The sequence below is a fragment of the Vanessa cardui genome, chromosome 24, assembly GCF_905220365.1.
Source record: "Vanessa cardui chromosome 24, ilVanCard2.1, whole genome shotgun sequence".
Taxonomy (NCBI): domain Eukaryota; kingdom Metazoa; phylum Arthropoda; class Insecta; order Lepidoptera; family Nymphalidae; genus Vanessa; species Vanessa cardui.
In genome coordinates, this window is record NC_061146.1 from 10,738,173 (window position 1) to 10,756,865 (window position 18,693).

Sequence of the window (18,693 nt, forward strand, 5' to 3'; positions counted from 1 at the left end):
TAATTATCTAATACATATTTAATAAGTTATAGTAAAATCTGTGAACTGAAAAATAAATTCTTTGTTAAATTCAAACGCAGCCGAAGTCGCGGGCACAGCCAGTATGTTATAACAAGATACAATATGAGACAACTTAATAACATCCATGTGTATACTTCCTTCATCACTTATGTAAACTTGGTCACGCAAGAGGCTCTTGCACTTTCACTGGTGACCTTGAAACATCATCACGGAACGTACGAACTTCAGGTAACACGGTGCTGCCATCTTCGTATCTTCACGAAATCGTTATTTAACAAGACGAAATTATTTTTAAAGATAGCGCCGGTATTTTTAACTTCGTCTGTCAAAAATTTAAAGCTTACTAGCGACCCACCCCGTTTCGCACGGCTGCAATACTGATATAAATATCCTACAGAATTTGTTCATTTACGACACCACATTAGAAACTTCTAAAATTATCAGTGTTTCTTTACTATATTGTCCATTATTTTATATAAAAACCTTTCTCTCGAATCACTCTATCTATTAAAAAAAACCCGCATCAAAATCCGTAGCGTAATTTGATAAATATAACCATACATAGGTATAGACCGCGCTAAGCGACTTTGCTTTATACTATGTAATGATATCAAAAAACATTAATAAATAAGGCATATTATTAATCGTACAAGATTAATTAATGAAAAATAGCACGGAATTAGTATGTGTTGATTTATAAGCAGGATAGATATAAATTTAATTGTATTTGATACTATCAAGTAAAAAAACACTTTATTCAAGTGTTTTACAAGCTTTTGAATCGTCATTTTACAACTAAGTGAAGCTACTACCGGTTCGGAAAGTAGATTCTACCGAGAAGAACCGGCAAGAAACTCAGTAGTTAATCTTTTTTTATTAAAATGTTGGAAAAGAGGGACTACTGATATCATTGCCTTAGTAGAATCTACTTTCCAAGTCGGTAGGTTTACATTTAATTCAACACATGAATGCTAAAGTACATTTAATTGAATTAAAATTGTTGATTTTGTGGTTACCAAGTTCATTTTAATGTAAATTAACGATGAGAATAATCATCACCTAATCAATAGTTCTTTCCGACAATTAAGTAGCACGGCTAACTGCATACAATGGAATTATTATTTCACTTAATTTATAAGATAACTACGGAAAGTTTAAATCAATAAGTTATTTTTCTTTGACGATAAAACATTACACTTAACAAACTTAGACTTTACACATTTATATTCGTACTAGTTTAGGCAAAAAAGCCTAAACCTATTTTCTTCCTTAAAGTTCAAATTTGCTTCATACCATATTGCATCGAATTTGGTTCATTGGTTTTTAGTGTCAGACATCCAGACAAACAGAGTTATTTACTGTCACATTTATAATATGTGTATAGATGTATATAATTTTACTTTACAGGCGAAAGCTTTATATATATGGATTACTTATCTCAGACACGAGAACTAGCCAAGTTAGAACTTAGGCTACAATATATATCCCAAGTTATTATAACATATGATATTTTATATAGTTATAAATAAGTTTCAGGATTGACCATTGAACTTGGCACCCATTTAGATCTCACTGCTTTCGTTGAAGTCAACAAGCAAAGTAACATAATATTGAAATTGGCTCTCATTTCATATTGATGTTTTTTATGGGATTTAATTTATAACAAAAAATGACTTAGTTATAACCACGCAGAAGAATTCTTGACTGCTAAAATCTCTGCGGTATAGCCTTCATCGATATTTATATGCAAAATATTCAGAATACACGGTCGGTGTCTCTTTCATAATTAAAAAAATCTCGAACAATTCTCAATAATAATTAGCGTGTAATTGAACACGTTATTCCCACCTTAATTGTTGTCTATGTAAACGTAAAAGCTGCGTATAATAATTAAACAATACCGCACAGCTTAAGAAACATGAAATATAACCCATTGACGACCTCTCCGAGGTCCCGGGTTCGATCCTGCCTTAGTTGACGTAGAAAAAGTTCATTAGTTCTCTATATTGTCTTGGGTCTGCGTGTTTGTGGTGCCGTCGTTACTTTTGATTTTCCATAACACAAGTGCTTTAGCTACATACATTGGGATCAGAGTAATGTACGTGATGTTGTCCAATATTATTTATTTATCTCTACTATATATATGATAATAAAGCTGAAGGTGTTTGTTTGTTTGTAAACGCTAATCTGTATAACTGTCAGTTGCAATTGACAGCTCGATTCGTGAAGGTTATCACGCCCCATAAACGCCATAAAGCTTAAAGCACTATTCTTGGTGGTAGGGCTTCGTGAAAGCCCGTCTAGGTAACACCACCCACTCATCAGATATTCTACCGCTAAACAACAGTACGCAATATTGTTGTGTTCCGGTTTGCAGGGTGAGTGGGCCAGTGTCACTACAGGCACAAGGGACATAACATCTTAGTTCCCAAGGTTGATGGCGCATCGAGGATGAAAGGAATAGTTAATATTTCTTACACCAATCTATTCGATAAAAAAAATTCCGTTTAAAAACTTTTGGAACATCGGAGTTGCGAATATGGCCACAATACATTAAAATATTTGTAATCTTATTTATTGAAGTATTTTCTAACAGTTAAACATAAAAAGTAAAAGTGTACCAATCAGAAGGCTGTCGCGTCACGCCAGTTAAGGAGATATTGGCGTTCATCGCGATAAAAATCGATGCGTTCTTAAAGCAAGGTCGAAATTTATTTACATTAATATCGGAAAAACCGTTTCTGCTTCCTTTTCCGTTATCGGTTACTTTCAAAATGTATTAATTAATTTAAAATACCTATTTGTTTATTTTTTAGTTATTTCATTTGTAATGATAAATATTTACAAGTTTCCATCGTAAGAATGATATTACGCTTTCGACTGTGTCGTTTACTAAAAAAATATTATTGTTATTGACTGTGTCGTTTACTAAAAATTATATATATTATTGTTATTTTTGAAATTAAAATTTAATTGTTTTATTTACGAAATCATATTAGCTCTTGATTTTTTTAATGTAACCAAAGAACAGTATAAATACATTATTATTACTGATTTAAGATACAAAAATTCAACAAGAGACATACACACAAGACAAAGAAAAACCCTAAAAATTCTTTATACTTTTGTTTTTCACAAAAAGTGATTATACTGGTCTAATCTCATAATTTGTGTTTGTATATAACGTTTTCAGTCGCAAATATATCCCGTATGTTTTCGCGCCGCCATTTGTGTCCAGCAATATTGCAATAAGTATTGATCGACAGCGTAATAGCTGTTTTCTATTTTATTATTAACAATATAACGATGCAAATAATAGCTTAAACTGTCGTTTCATTATTGTAAACCAATAATTGTTTATCTACGTAATTATCTTGAATATTCTATAAACATAGTTACTACAAGCATTTGGGAGTTTTCAGTGGATGACCCCCATACCCCCCCACTTCTATCACGTGGGGGAAGAGCGTAACGCATTTTTCCAGCTAGAAAAAAAAGGCATACGGACGTTACCTCCTCATTCTGACCTCCGAAATTATAGGTGCATTTATACTCTACTAGAAGTCTTTGGTAAGTAAAAAATAAGATTCAAAAAACCTAGAAAGGTTTTTTGAATCTTATTTTTTACTTACACTTAAACCCAATGGTGGTAAGTAAAGCAAACTTAAATCTAAGCTAAGCTATCTAGGGACCTTTTCAATAGTCACTTTTAATAAAACGGTTATTTAATTCTTAATAAATGTTGACGATTTATATTATTCACAGATATTAAAAAACATCCATTATAAAATACGTTCAAAATTTGATCTCTTTTGATAAACAACTCACATATTTTGGAATACTGTACGCAAATTTCACTAACGTATATAATTACGTTTCGAACGTTGCGTTTTTATTTCAAAACCCACTCATTATAGTAATAAGATTCGATTCAAATGTCAAGGCGCCCGTTGTTACGGAATGGCACCTCAGAGTGCCCTGCACTGCGAGCTCAGTTTCACCATCGAAGGTTACTGGTTTCTATAATAACTTATATCCTTGATACTTATTGATTTTATAAGTGGATTTTATTATAACATGGTTTTGGTTGGGTCACATAACCTCAACAACAACAGCCTGTAAATTCCCACTGCTGGGCTAAAGGCCTCCTCTCCCTTTGAGGAGAAGGTTTGGAACATATTCCACCACGCTGTTCCAATGCGGGTTGGTGAAATACACATGTGGCAGAATTTCTATGAAATTTGTCACATGCAAGTTTCCTCACGATGTTTTGCTTCACCGCTGAGCACGGGATGAATTATAAAGACAAATTAAGCACTTGAATCAGCGGTGCTTGCCTGGGTTTGAACCCGCAAACTTAATCATCGGTTAAGATGCGCGCGTTCTTACCGCTGGGCCATCTCGTACTCGACTCCAGTACTCTACACATAACCTCACCTTATAATAAATATGAGACAACATCACATACATTGCTTTGATCCCGATGTAAGTAGCTAAAGCACTTGTGTTGTGGAAAATTAGAAGTAACGAAGGTACCACAAACACCCAGACCCCAGACAACATAGAAACTAATTAACCTTCCACATCGACTCGGCCGAGAATCGAACCCGTGGCCATAGAGTGGCGTACCCATGAAAACCGGTGTACACATAACTCGACCACGGAGGTCGTCAAATGAAATAAGAGTTAGTACTTTACTAATTTTACGTCCATATTAAACACTTAAGTAAAGCAATTCTTCGCATAAACTTGATTAAAATATAAAATATAATATGAAGAGAACTCAAAACACGATGGTTTAAATTTAAAATATCTAAATTAACTAAAATTTTAAAGGCATTTGCTTCTAATTTTCGATATTTGACTTACTGGTAATCACCCGTGATTATTTGGAAAGAGTTTCATTACAATTAGGTAGGGCTTTGTGCAAGCCCGCCTGGGTAGGTGCCACCCACTCATCAGATATTCTACCGCTAAACAACAGTACGCAGTATTGTTGTTTTCCGGTCTGAAGGGTGAGTAAGCTAGGGTAACTACAGGCACAAGGGACATAACATCTTAGTTCCCAAGGTTGGTGGCGCATTGACGATGTAAGGAATAGTTAATATTTCTTACAGCGTCATTGTCTATAGGTGATGGTGAAAAAAAAATACATATTTTATTTGCACTGTTATGCTCGTTGAGTCTATGTGTGTCGAGATTACCCCTAATTATAACATCTGTTAGATTTTGACTGCTATTTTCAATTGTTTATTTCGTTCTACTAACTGTATATTATGTGTTGATCATAAAATAAATAGATAAACAGATTTGATTTCAATTTATTTACGGTTGCTTGTCAGCAAAATCTAATATCGAGGACGCGACCTACAGAAAATTTATACATCCGTAACACTATACATAATTAAGTAATTACATTTGCGACCTTTCGTAGATTCGATTGATTTTATATTTTATATAACCAAACATTCTTACACAAAGGTACATACAACAACAACAACAACAACAGCCCGTAAATTCCCACTGCTGGGCTAAAGGCCTCCCCTCCCTTTGAGGAGAAGGTTTGGAACATATTCATCCACCACCACGCTGTTCCAGTTGGTGGAATACACATGTGGCAGAATTTCTATGAAATTTGCCACATGCAAGTTTCCTCACGATGTTTTCCTTCACCGCTGAGCACGAGATGAATTATAAAGTCAAACTAAGCACATTAATCAGCGGTGCTTGCCTGGGTTTGAATCCAATCATCGGTTAAGATGTACGCGTTCTAATCAATGGGCCATCTCGACTCAGGTACATACATTAAACATTAATTTTAAGATCATTTTAACGACCATTCATAGAGCTAATAAATCTAATGCTCAGTACGGTTTGACCTTGTCGGGCGTCGACAACGATCACGATTATATTATGTACTTCTCTCATGAGAAACAGGGTCTACTACGCATGACATTTGTACGAGTCGACAATGAGTGCGTTCTCATAATCAGATGAAGCGATAAGTAACAACTTGCTAGAACGGAATAAGACCAGACCAGATCCAACAGCTTTCCGTGGAATAGAGATAATTTAAAATAAGGCCGTTTGATAATTTCAAATAATTTGTAAAAAATAAATTAGTAAATAAGGCATATTATTCAATACAAGATCATACAGATGATAAAAAAGCTTGAAATTAATACTTGTTGACTTCCAGGCAGACTATATTGCATGCATAAATAATTGTAATTCACTAACATGACTATTGTTTTAAATATTGAAGAAGAATAACTACTGACTTTCTTGCTGGTTCTTCTCGGTAGAATCTACTTTCTGAACGGGTGATAACTTCACTCAAAATAAAATAGTTGTTTTGAATCGTCAATTCAAAACTGCTTGTAAAACCTACTTCAATAAAGTATATTTTGATTTGATTAGATCTATCACCTTCAAACAAGAGGCTGTTGATGATAGCATTTGACAGACAGAGCATAATCATTCTATTAGCTCTCATTAAAGCTAATGACAATCTGTCATTAATGGAAAAGCTTTTTTGAAGCAGGTTTAATATAGTAGGAAAGTGGACATACTCCTCGTATGTATTTTTCAAACGAAGCTGTATAAGCTCCAAGCTTCCTCCTATAGAGGAATTGGATTGGGGCATGAGGGATGGGTGTCCTGGTCTCAATAAACCTTGTCGTACTGACTTGACTGACAATGAGACTAGTGAAATCATGACCTTAAAATTTATCACTAGAAATATTTCAGCTAATATTTATTCTAAATAAAGTGTACTCAGAACTGCGAAGGCTTTCTGAAGCAATATTTGTTTCCTCATCTGTGCTTGAAGTTATATTTGATATTCAATCACGATCGATAAATAGTTTTTGGATTCTGTGTCATATTTAAATTGCGGGCTTCTAGCGAAATGTAGCGGAGGTTTTGACTGATTTTCGGTTATAGGCTCTGGTTTTGAATTAAAGTAGGTAGTCATTTCTATCGGTTTAGAGGGCATAATGTTACACAGTACAAAAATCTGTTTGTTGATTTTAAAATAAAATAAAATAGATTTGGTTGAGGGTTTCCCGTTGAAATTAATACTGATCTACGCTTGTACTTCTGACTGTAACTTTATAGAAACATATATGTATATAGCTTATGGTGAAATGTATCTATATAACCGTGAAATAAATATAACGGTCTTATTAATAAAAGTAAAAACAAGTGCTGTACCAGTTGTTTTCATTTTATTGCGACAATAATTTAATGTCAAGTTTTGATTTATTTTTATCGAATGTTCAGGAAATTGACGTATTTTGTTACCAGCTTTAATATTTTTGTTTTTATATTACGCAATATTTAAAAATAATTGTCTGTCGATATATTTGTTTGGGATTGAAATATTTCGACATAATTTTATGTATCTATTATCTTGATGCGTTTTGAATTACATATGATGTAGTTTTCTCCCCTGACAAACTACTATAGATACCAGTTTTAACATATCGTTCAATTTCTTACAAAACCAAAAACATTAATGCACCAACATTTGTTATGATTTTTCTATTATTATTAAATTAGGTAAACTTTACTCCATACATCCGAAACCGTGAGAACAGGTAGCCTCACACACGCGCTGTTAATTATGAGTAACACGACACATATGTTGATTTCAACTCTGTAATGTAGCCCGCTTACATAACATTGCGTCACACGCCACGGGTGTGTCTGAATAGGGCTTTATACGGCCCTTTGGCTTTAAATATCATTCGTTACTTGAGGTAACTTTGTAGCTAAAATTAGATAATTATAAAATTGCCATAATGTGTATAATATATTGGCTCACATGAACGCGTGCATCTTAGCCGACGAATGCGGTTTTAAACCCAGGCAAGCACCACTGAATATTCATGTGCTTAATTTGTTTTTATATTTCATATCTTGCTTAGCGGTGAAGGAAAACATCGTGAGAAAACCTGCATGTGTCTGATTTCATAGAAATCCTGCCACATGTGTATTCCAACCCGTACTGGAACAGTGGTGGAATATGTTCCAAACCTTCTCCTCAAAGGAAGGGGAGGCCTTAGTCCAGCAGTGGGTAATTTACAGGCTGTTGTTGTTGTTGTTACTGTAGAATATTGTTGTGCTTTGTGGGTAAATTGAGTGAGTAGCTATGTGTGGCTGTTGTATTTTAAGCCAGGTGTGTGCTCGTCTTTATGTAACTTAGGTTAAATAAACAGTCCATTACTATGCAATCACAAGTGTAGTTTAACTAATCTTATCATATTTATTTGATATTCTGTTCAAAATAGAGTTGAAAACAGATATTTATTGTCTATGATATAATTTGACACCCGCAGTCGAGTCACTTTTTAGACAAACTCAGTAATTACAGGTTGTGCTCTAATACTCACTCACTAATATAATGCTTGAATCTGAAAAGTTACAATACAGCTGAATGTTACCAAAAGTAAAGAAACATCTGTAAATTTCCCTTTGCTGGGCTAAGACCTCCTCTCCCTTTGACGAGAACAAACTTGACACTTCGACAATCTTACTGTCAAATGGTAAAGGTACTAATCAAAGATTAAGATAAGGTAGGTAGTATAAGGACGAGCAAATGAACCTGATGGAATTAAGTGGTCACCACCGCTTGTAGACAATGACGAAAATATAAAGCAGTCGTTACGTCGCCAATACGCCAGTAAAGGTTAGTATCAGTTATAACAAAGATATATGTCTCTTGTGCCTGTAGTTACACTGGCTCACTCACCCTCAAACCTGAACTCAATAATACTGAGTATTGTTCTTCAGCGACTACTCATCGAACACTACTAAATAAAAATAAATAAAGATAAATAAATATGAGACAACATCACATACATTACTCTGATTCCAATGTAAGTAGCTGAAGCACTTGTGTTATGGAAATCAGAAGTAACGACGGTACCACAAACACCCAGACCCAAGACAACATAGAAAACTAACGGTAATTTACATCGACTCGGCCGAGAATCGAACCCGGGACCTCAGAGTGGCGTACCCATGAAAACCGGTGTACACACCACTCGACCATGGAGGTCGTCATAAATATAATTAATGAAGAATACTTCAAATTACAAAAAAAATACTTAAGTAAGAAATTACGTAATGATTTATATAAACTTATTTATAAAACTTCAATAGCGCGTTTCAGGTTTCGATCTAATTTGAAGTGTCATTGAACTCGTATCTGGTTGCGGAGTACACTTTCGCTGCGGTCTGTAACCACGACGCTTTAAACTGTTTCATTTGTATAACTGTCATGGTTATCGTTAGTATGATTAGCGTATAATTAAGATCGCAATTTCACTTTTTATAACTAGCTTGATGAGTCATTGCATCTTTTACTATTAGTTACGACTTACGACTAAGCCCGAGATGTTTATGAGGCAATGAGTTTAATATACATATCTTGAATACGAAAAATAGAGAGGGGCAAGCAGGTACAGGTGTTTAATAAAAAAATCTCTATATGAGAAATTATTCCAATGATCAACTAGGTACCTATTAAATGAATCATCAAATTTGTTCAAGCTTTTTAGGAGGGTAGACTACAAATGTATGTTCCTTATTACATATATTACAGATATCTTCATTAAAATTTTCATGAGCTTAATATGTTATAATTCATCTCGTGTGCATTTAATTTCAACGAAACTTTGTGATATGTGTATCCACCAAATCACAGCATGGAATATGCTCCAAACCTTATCATCTGAGGGAGAGTAGGCTTTTATAGCATTCATGAATTTTGGGTCAAATCGTTCTGTTCCTAAACACAAAAAAGGTTTTTAATTAATAATTAACAAACATTTGAAGAGTATAATCATTGGGCAACTACAAGAAAATCAGCTTACAACAAGTAGGTATCTGATTGATGCGTCAGCTTATGGTCATATTTTTAACTTTGCCGTTCCATAAAGTCAATAATTTCCAGGCAGGATATATTACACACATATTTAACTAACACGATTGTATTTTCTTTATATATTATCTACTTTCCGAACTAGTGTTAGCTCCACTTAATATAGTTGTTAAATAACGATTCAAAAATGCTTATAAGCCTACTTGAATAAAGTATATTTTAATTTTTATTTTTTATGAAATTGAATATATGTGAATTGTGTTATTTGCGCGTCAAACTACTCTTAATTGAAAGTCGCCGTAAAGGGTTTCTCGTGCAGACTCGGCCGTTTAATGACGTTACAATCTATATGGGTTATATCACGGTTACTGGGATAGTACTTTGCCGTTCACTTCGCATTCCGAGCTCGTGGTCAACTAGTTTTTGTAAACAAATAATTATTACCAATAAATGCTGGCAAAAATTTATCCTTACTTGTTTTGGATGCGTTCATTCATTAGTCGCAATATAATGTTTGTTTTATTAAAACTATATATTTTTTATAGTGTTATGTAGAGATCAAATAATAAAAAAACAGTTTTATTAAATTAATGATGAACATTATCGTAAAAAAAACCATTGGTCTGCACTAGGCAAGGCTATCTTGGGTAGCAACTACCGGTAAAAATTTGGTCGACGTCTAAACAATACCTCGATATACAACTCTATCTAGAAATATATAACAATATATCATTATATAAAATGCAGTAATATCTCAATGAAAATTGTACACTGTACTGGGACCGATCTATAATCACTGACAGGACTGTTGTCGCCAACAAGCCTGATATAGTGGTGATAGACCGGTCAGAGCGCCGCACGATAATTGTTGACATCACCATCCCTCATGACGAGAATCTCGTGAAGGCTGAGAAAGATAAACAAATAAAATATCTTGACTTAGCTCACGAGGTTGTCGACATGTGGGATGTGGATACAGCAGTTATTGTGCCGATAGTTGTTTCAGCGAATGGCCTAATGGCCAAGAGCCTCGACCAACACCTTAAGAGGCTCTCGTTAGGTAGCTGGGTCAAGGGCCTGATGCAGAAGGCAGTACTCCTCGGCACGGCGCGTATTGTGAGGAAGTTCCTCTCTCTGGAGCCCTGATCACCGGTGGTTTGGTTCTCTGTTCCTGCCACTAGTTGGCCTCTGTATTTTATATTTTTAAATATATTTTGTATTTTATATTTAAAAATGTATTATATTATGAGTAAAAAAAATAAAGAAAATTTAATATTTAAGGAAAAAATATATAATCGACGTAATTGATAAGAGATCCTTATATAAAATATGTGTGTGCTAATTTAGTATCATTTCACGTGCTTAATTTGTGTTTATACTCATTGCACATATGTCGAATGGTATTCAAATATTCCAAGCGGATTGGAGCATTTTGATGCAATCAAAATATACTTGAAATAGGCTCAAGTGTTAACAAGAACTGTTGAATCGTCAATTTGCAAGGTGACATAGATTCTGGCGTGGGGATTGTTTGAGCTTGAAACAATCTTTAGAAGATCTGTTCAGCGCTTACTTTGCGTGCTACTTATATTGACAATTGACAACTATAGTTGAACCATATCGTATTTTGTAACACTTTGTAACATTTAGTTACACTTTGAAGAACCGCGTCTAATACAATTTTCATCATCATTGAGAAACTACTTGTCACCCGCGGCGCCGTCTTGTAAGCGTTGATCGTCTGGTTTTAAGTATCAAAAGTAATCTTGGTATTCCAACTAGCTTCATATCAAATTCGCTTCAGAAATTGGACTGTGAAATAGCTACAAACAGACAGCTACTTAAAAAAATCAAAATCAAAATAAACTTTATTTAAGTGGGCTTTTACAAGCACTTTTGAATCATCATTTAACAATTAAGTGAAGCTACCACCGGTTCGGAAATTAGATTCTACCGAGAAGAACCGGCAAGAAACTCTTTTTCAACATTTAAAAAATACAATCATATTAGTTAAATACAATTATATATGTATGTAATGTATCCTGCCTGGAAGTCAACAGGTATTAATTCCAAGCTTTTTAATCATCTACAAAATTTTGTATCGAATAATATGCCTTTTCTACCAATGTATTTTATAAACGATTTGAATTTACGAAACGGCAAAGTTAAAAATGTCTGTGCTATAGATAGCACTGCATGGGTATCCTTAAGCAATTTATTTGCTAGACTTGCATTCATCGATGTGTTTACTTAAAATCATTACGGACTTATACTCGACGTCGGCTAATGACAAAATGTTTGCTGTGAATTCTTAAGGCAGGACGTGATTGTAATACTTCTTATAAGTGCTTGTAAATAGACGAGTTTATTTATCGAATATCACCACGCGTATTTTATAATATCGCTAGCGGCCCGCCCCGGCTTTGCATATGCAATACTGATACTAAATGTACTGCAGAATCTCAATATATAAAAAGGTAATAGCTTTGTGTCATTAGACAATACAAACCGCTACGGATACCTTACTCTGACATATCTTTAGGATTAGTAACTTCTATAATTATCAGTGTTTTTCTCCATGTATTATATACGAAAACTTTCCTCTCGAATCACTCTATCTATTAAAAAAAACCGTACCAAAAACCCGTTGCGTAATTTTAAAGATCTCAGCATAGGGACAGACAGTGGTAAGCGACTTTGTTTCATTGTATGTAATGATAATGGTTTTTACTGGTGCTTAAAATAAACTTCCTAATGTGTCTGGTAAAAAACAATAAAATTATTTTAGTAGGAATCAATTTTCGAATTTGTATGATTAGTTGGGATTGACAATATATATTTGAACTTTATGAAGCTCAAATGGTTCAATCTGCTATAGATTGCAGATCTAAACCATCCAGAAAGATCCTCTTAAATTTTGTGTACGCAATTGCAGTAAATTATATTCATCATCGGATCGGTTGGTTCAGCACCGCATTGCATTGTTTTTATTGGGTAGGAATCCCACATCAACTAGCTTTCACCCCTCAGAGGCTCGGATACTTTTTTGAAGGTTCTTCGCTAAAACAAGGAAATTATCATGAACAAAAACATGCTTAGAATCAAAAAGTAGTATAGTCGAATAAAATGTAAAACTTTTAGCCCAGTATTGGAAAATTTATGGGCTGTTCTTTGCTTTACTATTTTTTTTCCTCTGCGAACAAAGCCGAGGACAAAACTTGTTCGAAGCTAAATTTTGTAACATATTCTCACGTGCTACTTCATATGGGAACGTTATGAAACTTGTTTTTTGTTAAAATCATGTGTTTTTGTATTCAACAATAGAAATATCATTATAATAAGGTCTTTATGAGTTAAAACTTTCTATGATTTATGTAATGTAAGTCGGAAGTTTTGAAGACGGAACTTTTATTGTTCCGAGCGAAATTGTAATGTTTCATATTAGAGATTTTTCTCACGTTGCTCATTACGGTGGAGTGGAGATGAGTTCTGGTAGATTTTTATTCATGTAGATCAACACAATGTTTTCCTTTTCTGTGTAGGAGATGAATTAATATATACACAAGTTGAGGTTATGATAATTTGATTATGCTTCTTGGAACATAAAGTCTTCGGTTAAAAATCACTTTATCAAATCAATTGTTTCGAAAACATTTTTTTCTGATTAAAATAATTAAGATTTTTGAATTGGCTTAATTTTGACTTATTATTTTAGTAACGATTTATATATAATTATATACAAGTAAATGAAGTCATTTACTTATTAATATAATTACGATAATTTTAGGTAAGAAAATTTAGATGATTGTAATACATTGAGGTTTATTGAGTCTTATTTCATTCGTCTATCTGGTACAAATGTTAACCAATAATTTTAATGTCTTATAATTTTGATAGCTGACATTGCACAAATATTACAATATAACAGATTGTTTAACGATGCGTTATTAATGCGTTTAATGGACATGAAGAAAAAAAATTAAGAGCCAATTAATATAATCAAGAAATTACAAATTACGTTATTTTAGCTGATAATTTGAAAATCATTGCAGATATTAAAGATTAAAGTGATGAAACACCACAGTCTGCTTCACATTTAGCTCAATGACATGCCTTTTTCTTTTTTTGTTGTTCATCAGGTAATATTATTGTTGCAGATGGAACAATTAAAATGCACCACAGCGCGCGGTGAAAAATGAAGCTTGAAACTAGTGCCATAATATTATTAAGTTATTTTACTGTTATATCGCCTAAGTCTTTTGATATTCATAAATTTAATGATAAAAATGAAAACGATATTGATAATGATATAATAGACTTCGATGATGAATATTCTGTCAAATATGATAAGAAATATGAAGTGCTTCCGTGGGATTCGAGTGATTTCAACAAAAATTCATACAAATACACCATCGTGAGAGATGATGATACACACAAACAAACAAAAGACGATGGTAAAGACAGGGAAACAGAAAAACAAACTACTATAAGTCCATACAATGACATCACCGAAGTAACTACAGAACCCAGTGCAATACCTATAGAATTATTAAGTACGACGGAAAATTCTTTAATAACAATCGCAGAGGGTACATCGGAACCTGATTTAACTGTAATTCCTTTAGTAACCACTGAAAGAGTACCAGTTGTTATTATAATAAACCAAACTGTCACTCTACCAGTTTCAACAGAATCACCTGAAGATGTAAATTCAACTACTGTATTCTATGAAATGACAACAAGGGCAACGAACTTCACTGAAACAACACCGGAAACGAATACAAACAGAATAATAACTAACGAATCACAATTGAATTATACATTTGAATCATTTACAGAAAATCCAGACATCAAATCTTTAGAAGAGGACACAACAGAAACTTTCATAGTCATTAAAAACTTAACAGATAACGTAGTCAATATAACTGATAGTGTTCAAAACAGAACAGAGAATCGAAAAAGTAATAAAAGGGATAGTGATGAGGAAGTCCCAATATTTACAGAATTAGATGTTGAAGATTTAACAGAGGTACCTGAAGATTATTACGATACTAAGGACGTTGTTCCAACCCCTGCTCCGAAAACAGATGCTCTCTCTGTTATATTCGGTTTCGCAGGCAGTGTCGTTGAGAGTGTAGTTGAAAGTGTAGCTGAAAGGGTCGTTCCCAAAGGCTTATACGATTTATTTAAACGAATGCAAAGACAGAGTGAATTATTGGAAGCTGAGAAGCTGAGGAGTCGTGAAGAAAATGGAGGAATAGGTATGATGATTCAAAATTGTTATTTATATTTTTATTGCAGCCGAGTATATAGGTCACCTGATTGCAAGTGATCACCGCTGTGCTTTGAATTGGACACATATTTTCGACAATATATCCCCAAATTTGAGTACAGAGATGTGATGTTCCTTGCTTGTTAAATCAAATCAAATCAAATTTTATTCAAGTAAACTTCACAATGAAGCGTTTTTGAATCGTCAATAATTAAATACTATAACCGTTTCGGAAAGCAGCTTCTAGCGAGAAGAAACGGCAAGAAACTCGCATTTGCTCTTTTCATATAAACAAATTTACAATGCTGTTATTTACAGTAATTAGTATCCTGTCATGGAACACTTACACTTGTTACATTGGCTCATTCACCTTTCAAACTTAACCTAATCTAACAATACAAAGTATTGCCGCTTTACGGTCAGCCATCAGCCATAAATATAATTACGATGCTAAATCTTAGTGTAATGATGGACAGGGTCAACGAGCTGATACATTTTGTTATATAATCAGCTAATAATAAAAATATTAATATATATCAGTAGAGTCACAAAAATACTTATAATTATATAATTTTCATAGCAGTTGAATTATAATTAATTTTGTACTTAAAAGCGAATTACATCAGACCTTGGTTTAACAGTTCCTTGTTTGAACATTACATACATTTGAATATATTATGAATGTTAATTTTGAACAATTTTTTATATGAATTAAATTTTGACAAGACCGTTTTGTTTGAGGTTGTTTTTGTACAGTCATTCATATTATTAATGTAGTTTTTTTTACCTAGTTTACTTGTGTAATTAGGTGATTCAAACATATATTTTATAATGCAAGTCACTCAATTGGATTAAATTGCAATTTTAACGCTACATAGGATACATTCGTTCGGTTAGAATTGGAGTTTGTCGATGTTGATTACGTTTTTCTTTTATTTTATAACACAGTCAGGAACATCACTCTCTAGCCGACCGTTTTTGAATTGTAAATATGTAGTAAATTGCAATCAAAAATCTTTATTTTTCTGCACATCAACGGCTTGAGCTCATCAAAATGAGACCATAACCTTTTTATTTGTAGCTGTCTTACCTTAATCATTAGGGCTAAAATATGGTAATGATTATATATTAATAATGTATAAGATTATTATTACTATAATATTTTTTTTATGTTATCGGCGCACAAGCAAAAAGGGCTGTCTGATGATATATATACATACATCTAATAATAATAAATCCAAATATTTTATTATTTAAGAGTCTAGTCCAGGCATAAATATACATTTGTCAGATTCAGAATTGCTATTATTACAGTAATTTTAATTTCAGTTGCGAGTTTTGAAATCTGATCTGATGTTTCAGGTCAATTTACTCGTGGAGTAATCAAGACTATATCCTCAGGGTTGAGTAAACCCCTCAGCCAGCTGATGGCTGGCGCTAGGGACATCGGTTCTTTGGACAACGACCATGGCTTCATTGGTAGCTTGGCGTCAGGTGTGACCAGTGTTGCGAACGTTGCAAATTCGATGGTCGACGTTTTTAAGGACAGGGTTCAAGCGATTTATCCTGGTAAGTTATTTTTTAACATTTAACTTTTTCTTCTAGAAGATTTTGGCTGATGTAACGAAAATATGTGACGGGTTCAATGGACCCAAGTTTTTCTGGGTTTATATGATACTAAGAAAGGAGAATTGAGGGATTCTTCATATTTTGGACAAAATTCTGTCACATGTGTATCGACACTCATTGCAGTGGAACGTAGTGGAATAAAAGAAAACTTCTTTCTTCAAAAGAAGAAAGGAGGCATTTGCAAAGTGTTCACCTAATTATTGGCAAAGTGTCTTTGTAGATGCAACTGATTAGTTTTTTTAAATCAGAATTACATAATTCGTAATTTCTAGATTTACAATTTAAAGAGAAAGTGAACCATTACGATTATAGATAAGACACGTGACAAGTTAAATCCAATGATTAGCACTGATTTGACTATTAAAATATTTTACCATCGATTTTTTAACACGTTGACAGTATATTATATTATAAATGAGCCAAATATGTTTTTTTTTTCTGCATTTATCCTTGTGTTTTATTGTGAACTATATCCGGGTTTTTAGTGAAGGTTGTAGAACGTAGCATAATATTTATTTAAGTATATGACAGTAAATATATTTTCCTCTTTACTTTTAAAAACGTGTTGCAGATTAATATGCTATATCAAAAAAAAAAAACAAATTACAACAACAACAGTTTGTCAATTTTCCACTGCTGGGCTACAGCCTCCTTTCCCGTTGAGGAGAAGGTTTGGATATGTATGCATATTCCACCACGCTGCTCCAATGCGGGTTGGTGGATTGCCATGTAGCAGAATTTCATTGAAATTACGTACGCAGGTTTCCTCACGATGTTTTCCTTCACCATCGACGATGAGATGAATTATAAACACAAATTATGAAATGAAAATTCGGCAGTCCTTGCTTTGGTCTGAACCCGCAATTATTGGTTAAGATGCACCTCTAGGCCATCTCAGCAATTTATTCATACTATAGTATAAATAAATTTATATTATATAGAACTTTCATTAGTTTGATCTTCCACGACTTTCATGTCTCAGCAAATTTTTGGAACATCTTTGAAATTTTAAACTTGTCCCAGGCACGATCTGGTGTGGTGACGGTCATTCAGCTCAAGCTCGTTCTGGAGATCTGGGACTCTTCTTCTTCACCGACACATGCTGCAGACAGCATGACGCCTGCAAGATGTACATCTTAGCTGGTGAAACCAAGTTCGGTCTCACTAACACCGGACTGTTCACGCGGTAAGTTTCTTTGTCTCTAAGTTTACAAAATTTTCGAAATATTCAGTAAAGTCCATAGTTTGAACCGGTGGACCTTTTTTATGATAAAACTTAAAAATGAAGCTTCTTAAGTGTATTCAGATTCAAGCATATGCCGGGCAGCATAATCAATTTACCATTTACAAAATTTAAAAAGTAAAATTGAGGCTTAATTAATTAATAAATCTTTTTATTCATTAAAACAGTACTTTTTAGAATTAACAACATCTAGAGTTAGGCTCAGGTTCCATTACAGTATACTAATTATTGTAAAATATTTGTAAAGACCAACTACGTGATTTTCTTGCCGTTTCTTCTTGCTAGAGACTGTTCTCTGAAAGGTAGTATTTAATTATCGACAGTTCAAAAACGCTTCATTGAAGTTTACTAAATTAAAATTGATTTGATTTGATTAAATCATGCATTTCTTTTGCTGGCAAAAAGTTTTGAGGAAAATCTTCGATGTGCATTATTTTATCGCGCCTAGAACCCTTTTTTTCTTTTCTCGCTGGAAAAACGCTTTACGCCCTTACCCCACGTGATGGACAGTGAAGGGGGGAGGTGACTCCCCGGAGCCCTGGATCATGGTACCGTGACGCCCTGACGATTGGCCCGCCTCCAACAACTTGGGAGGATTCCTAGGGTACTGGGGCATGTACTGGTCCCTGCGGATCACAC

At 33.8% G+C, this 18,693-nt stretch overlaps 1 protein-coding gene across 1 annotated transcript in view; it reads left to right on the forward strand.

Annotated features, from left to right (window-relative positions):
* The window catches only part of LOC124540205, a 36,091-nt gene that overhangs the window by 8,847 nt on the left and 8,551 nt on the right, over nucleotides 1–18,693 (forward strand). The window contains exons 2-4 of the mRNA XM_047117667.1: nucleotides 14,068–15,171; nucleotides 16,545–16,751; nucleotides 17,835–17,997. Coding sequence (XP_046973623.1) covers nucleotides 14,106–15,171; nucleotides 16,545–16,751; nucleotides 17,835–17,997 — 1,436 coding nt within the window. The 5' untranslated portion in view covers nucleotides 14,068–14,105. The remainder of the gene's footprint in view (nucleotides 1–14,067; nucleotides 15,172–16,544; nucleotides 16,752–17,834; nucleotides 17,998–18,693) is intronic.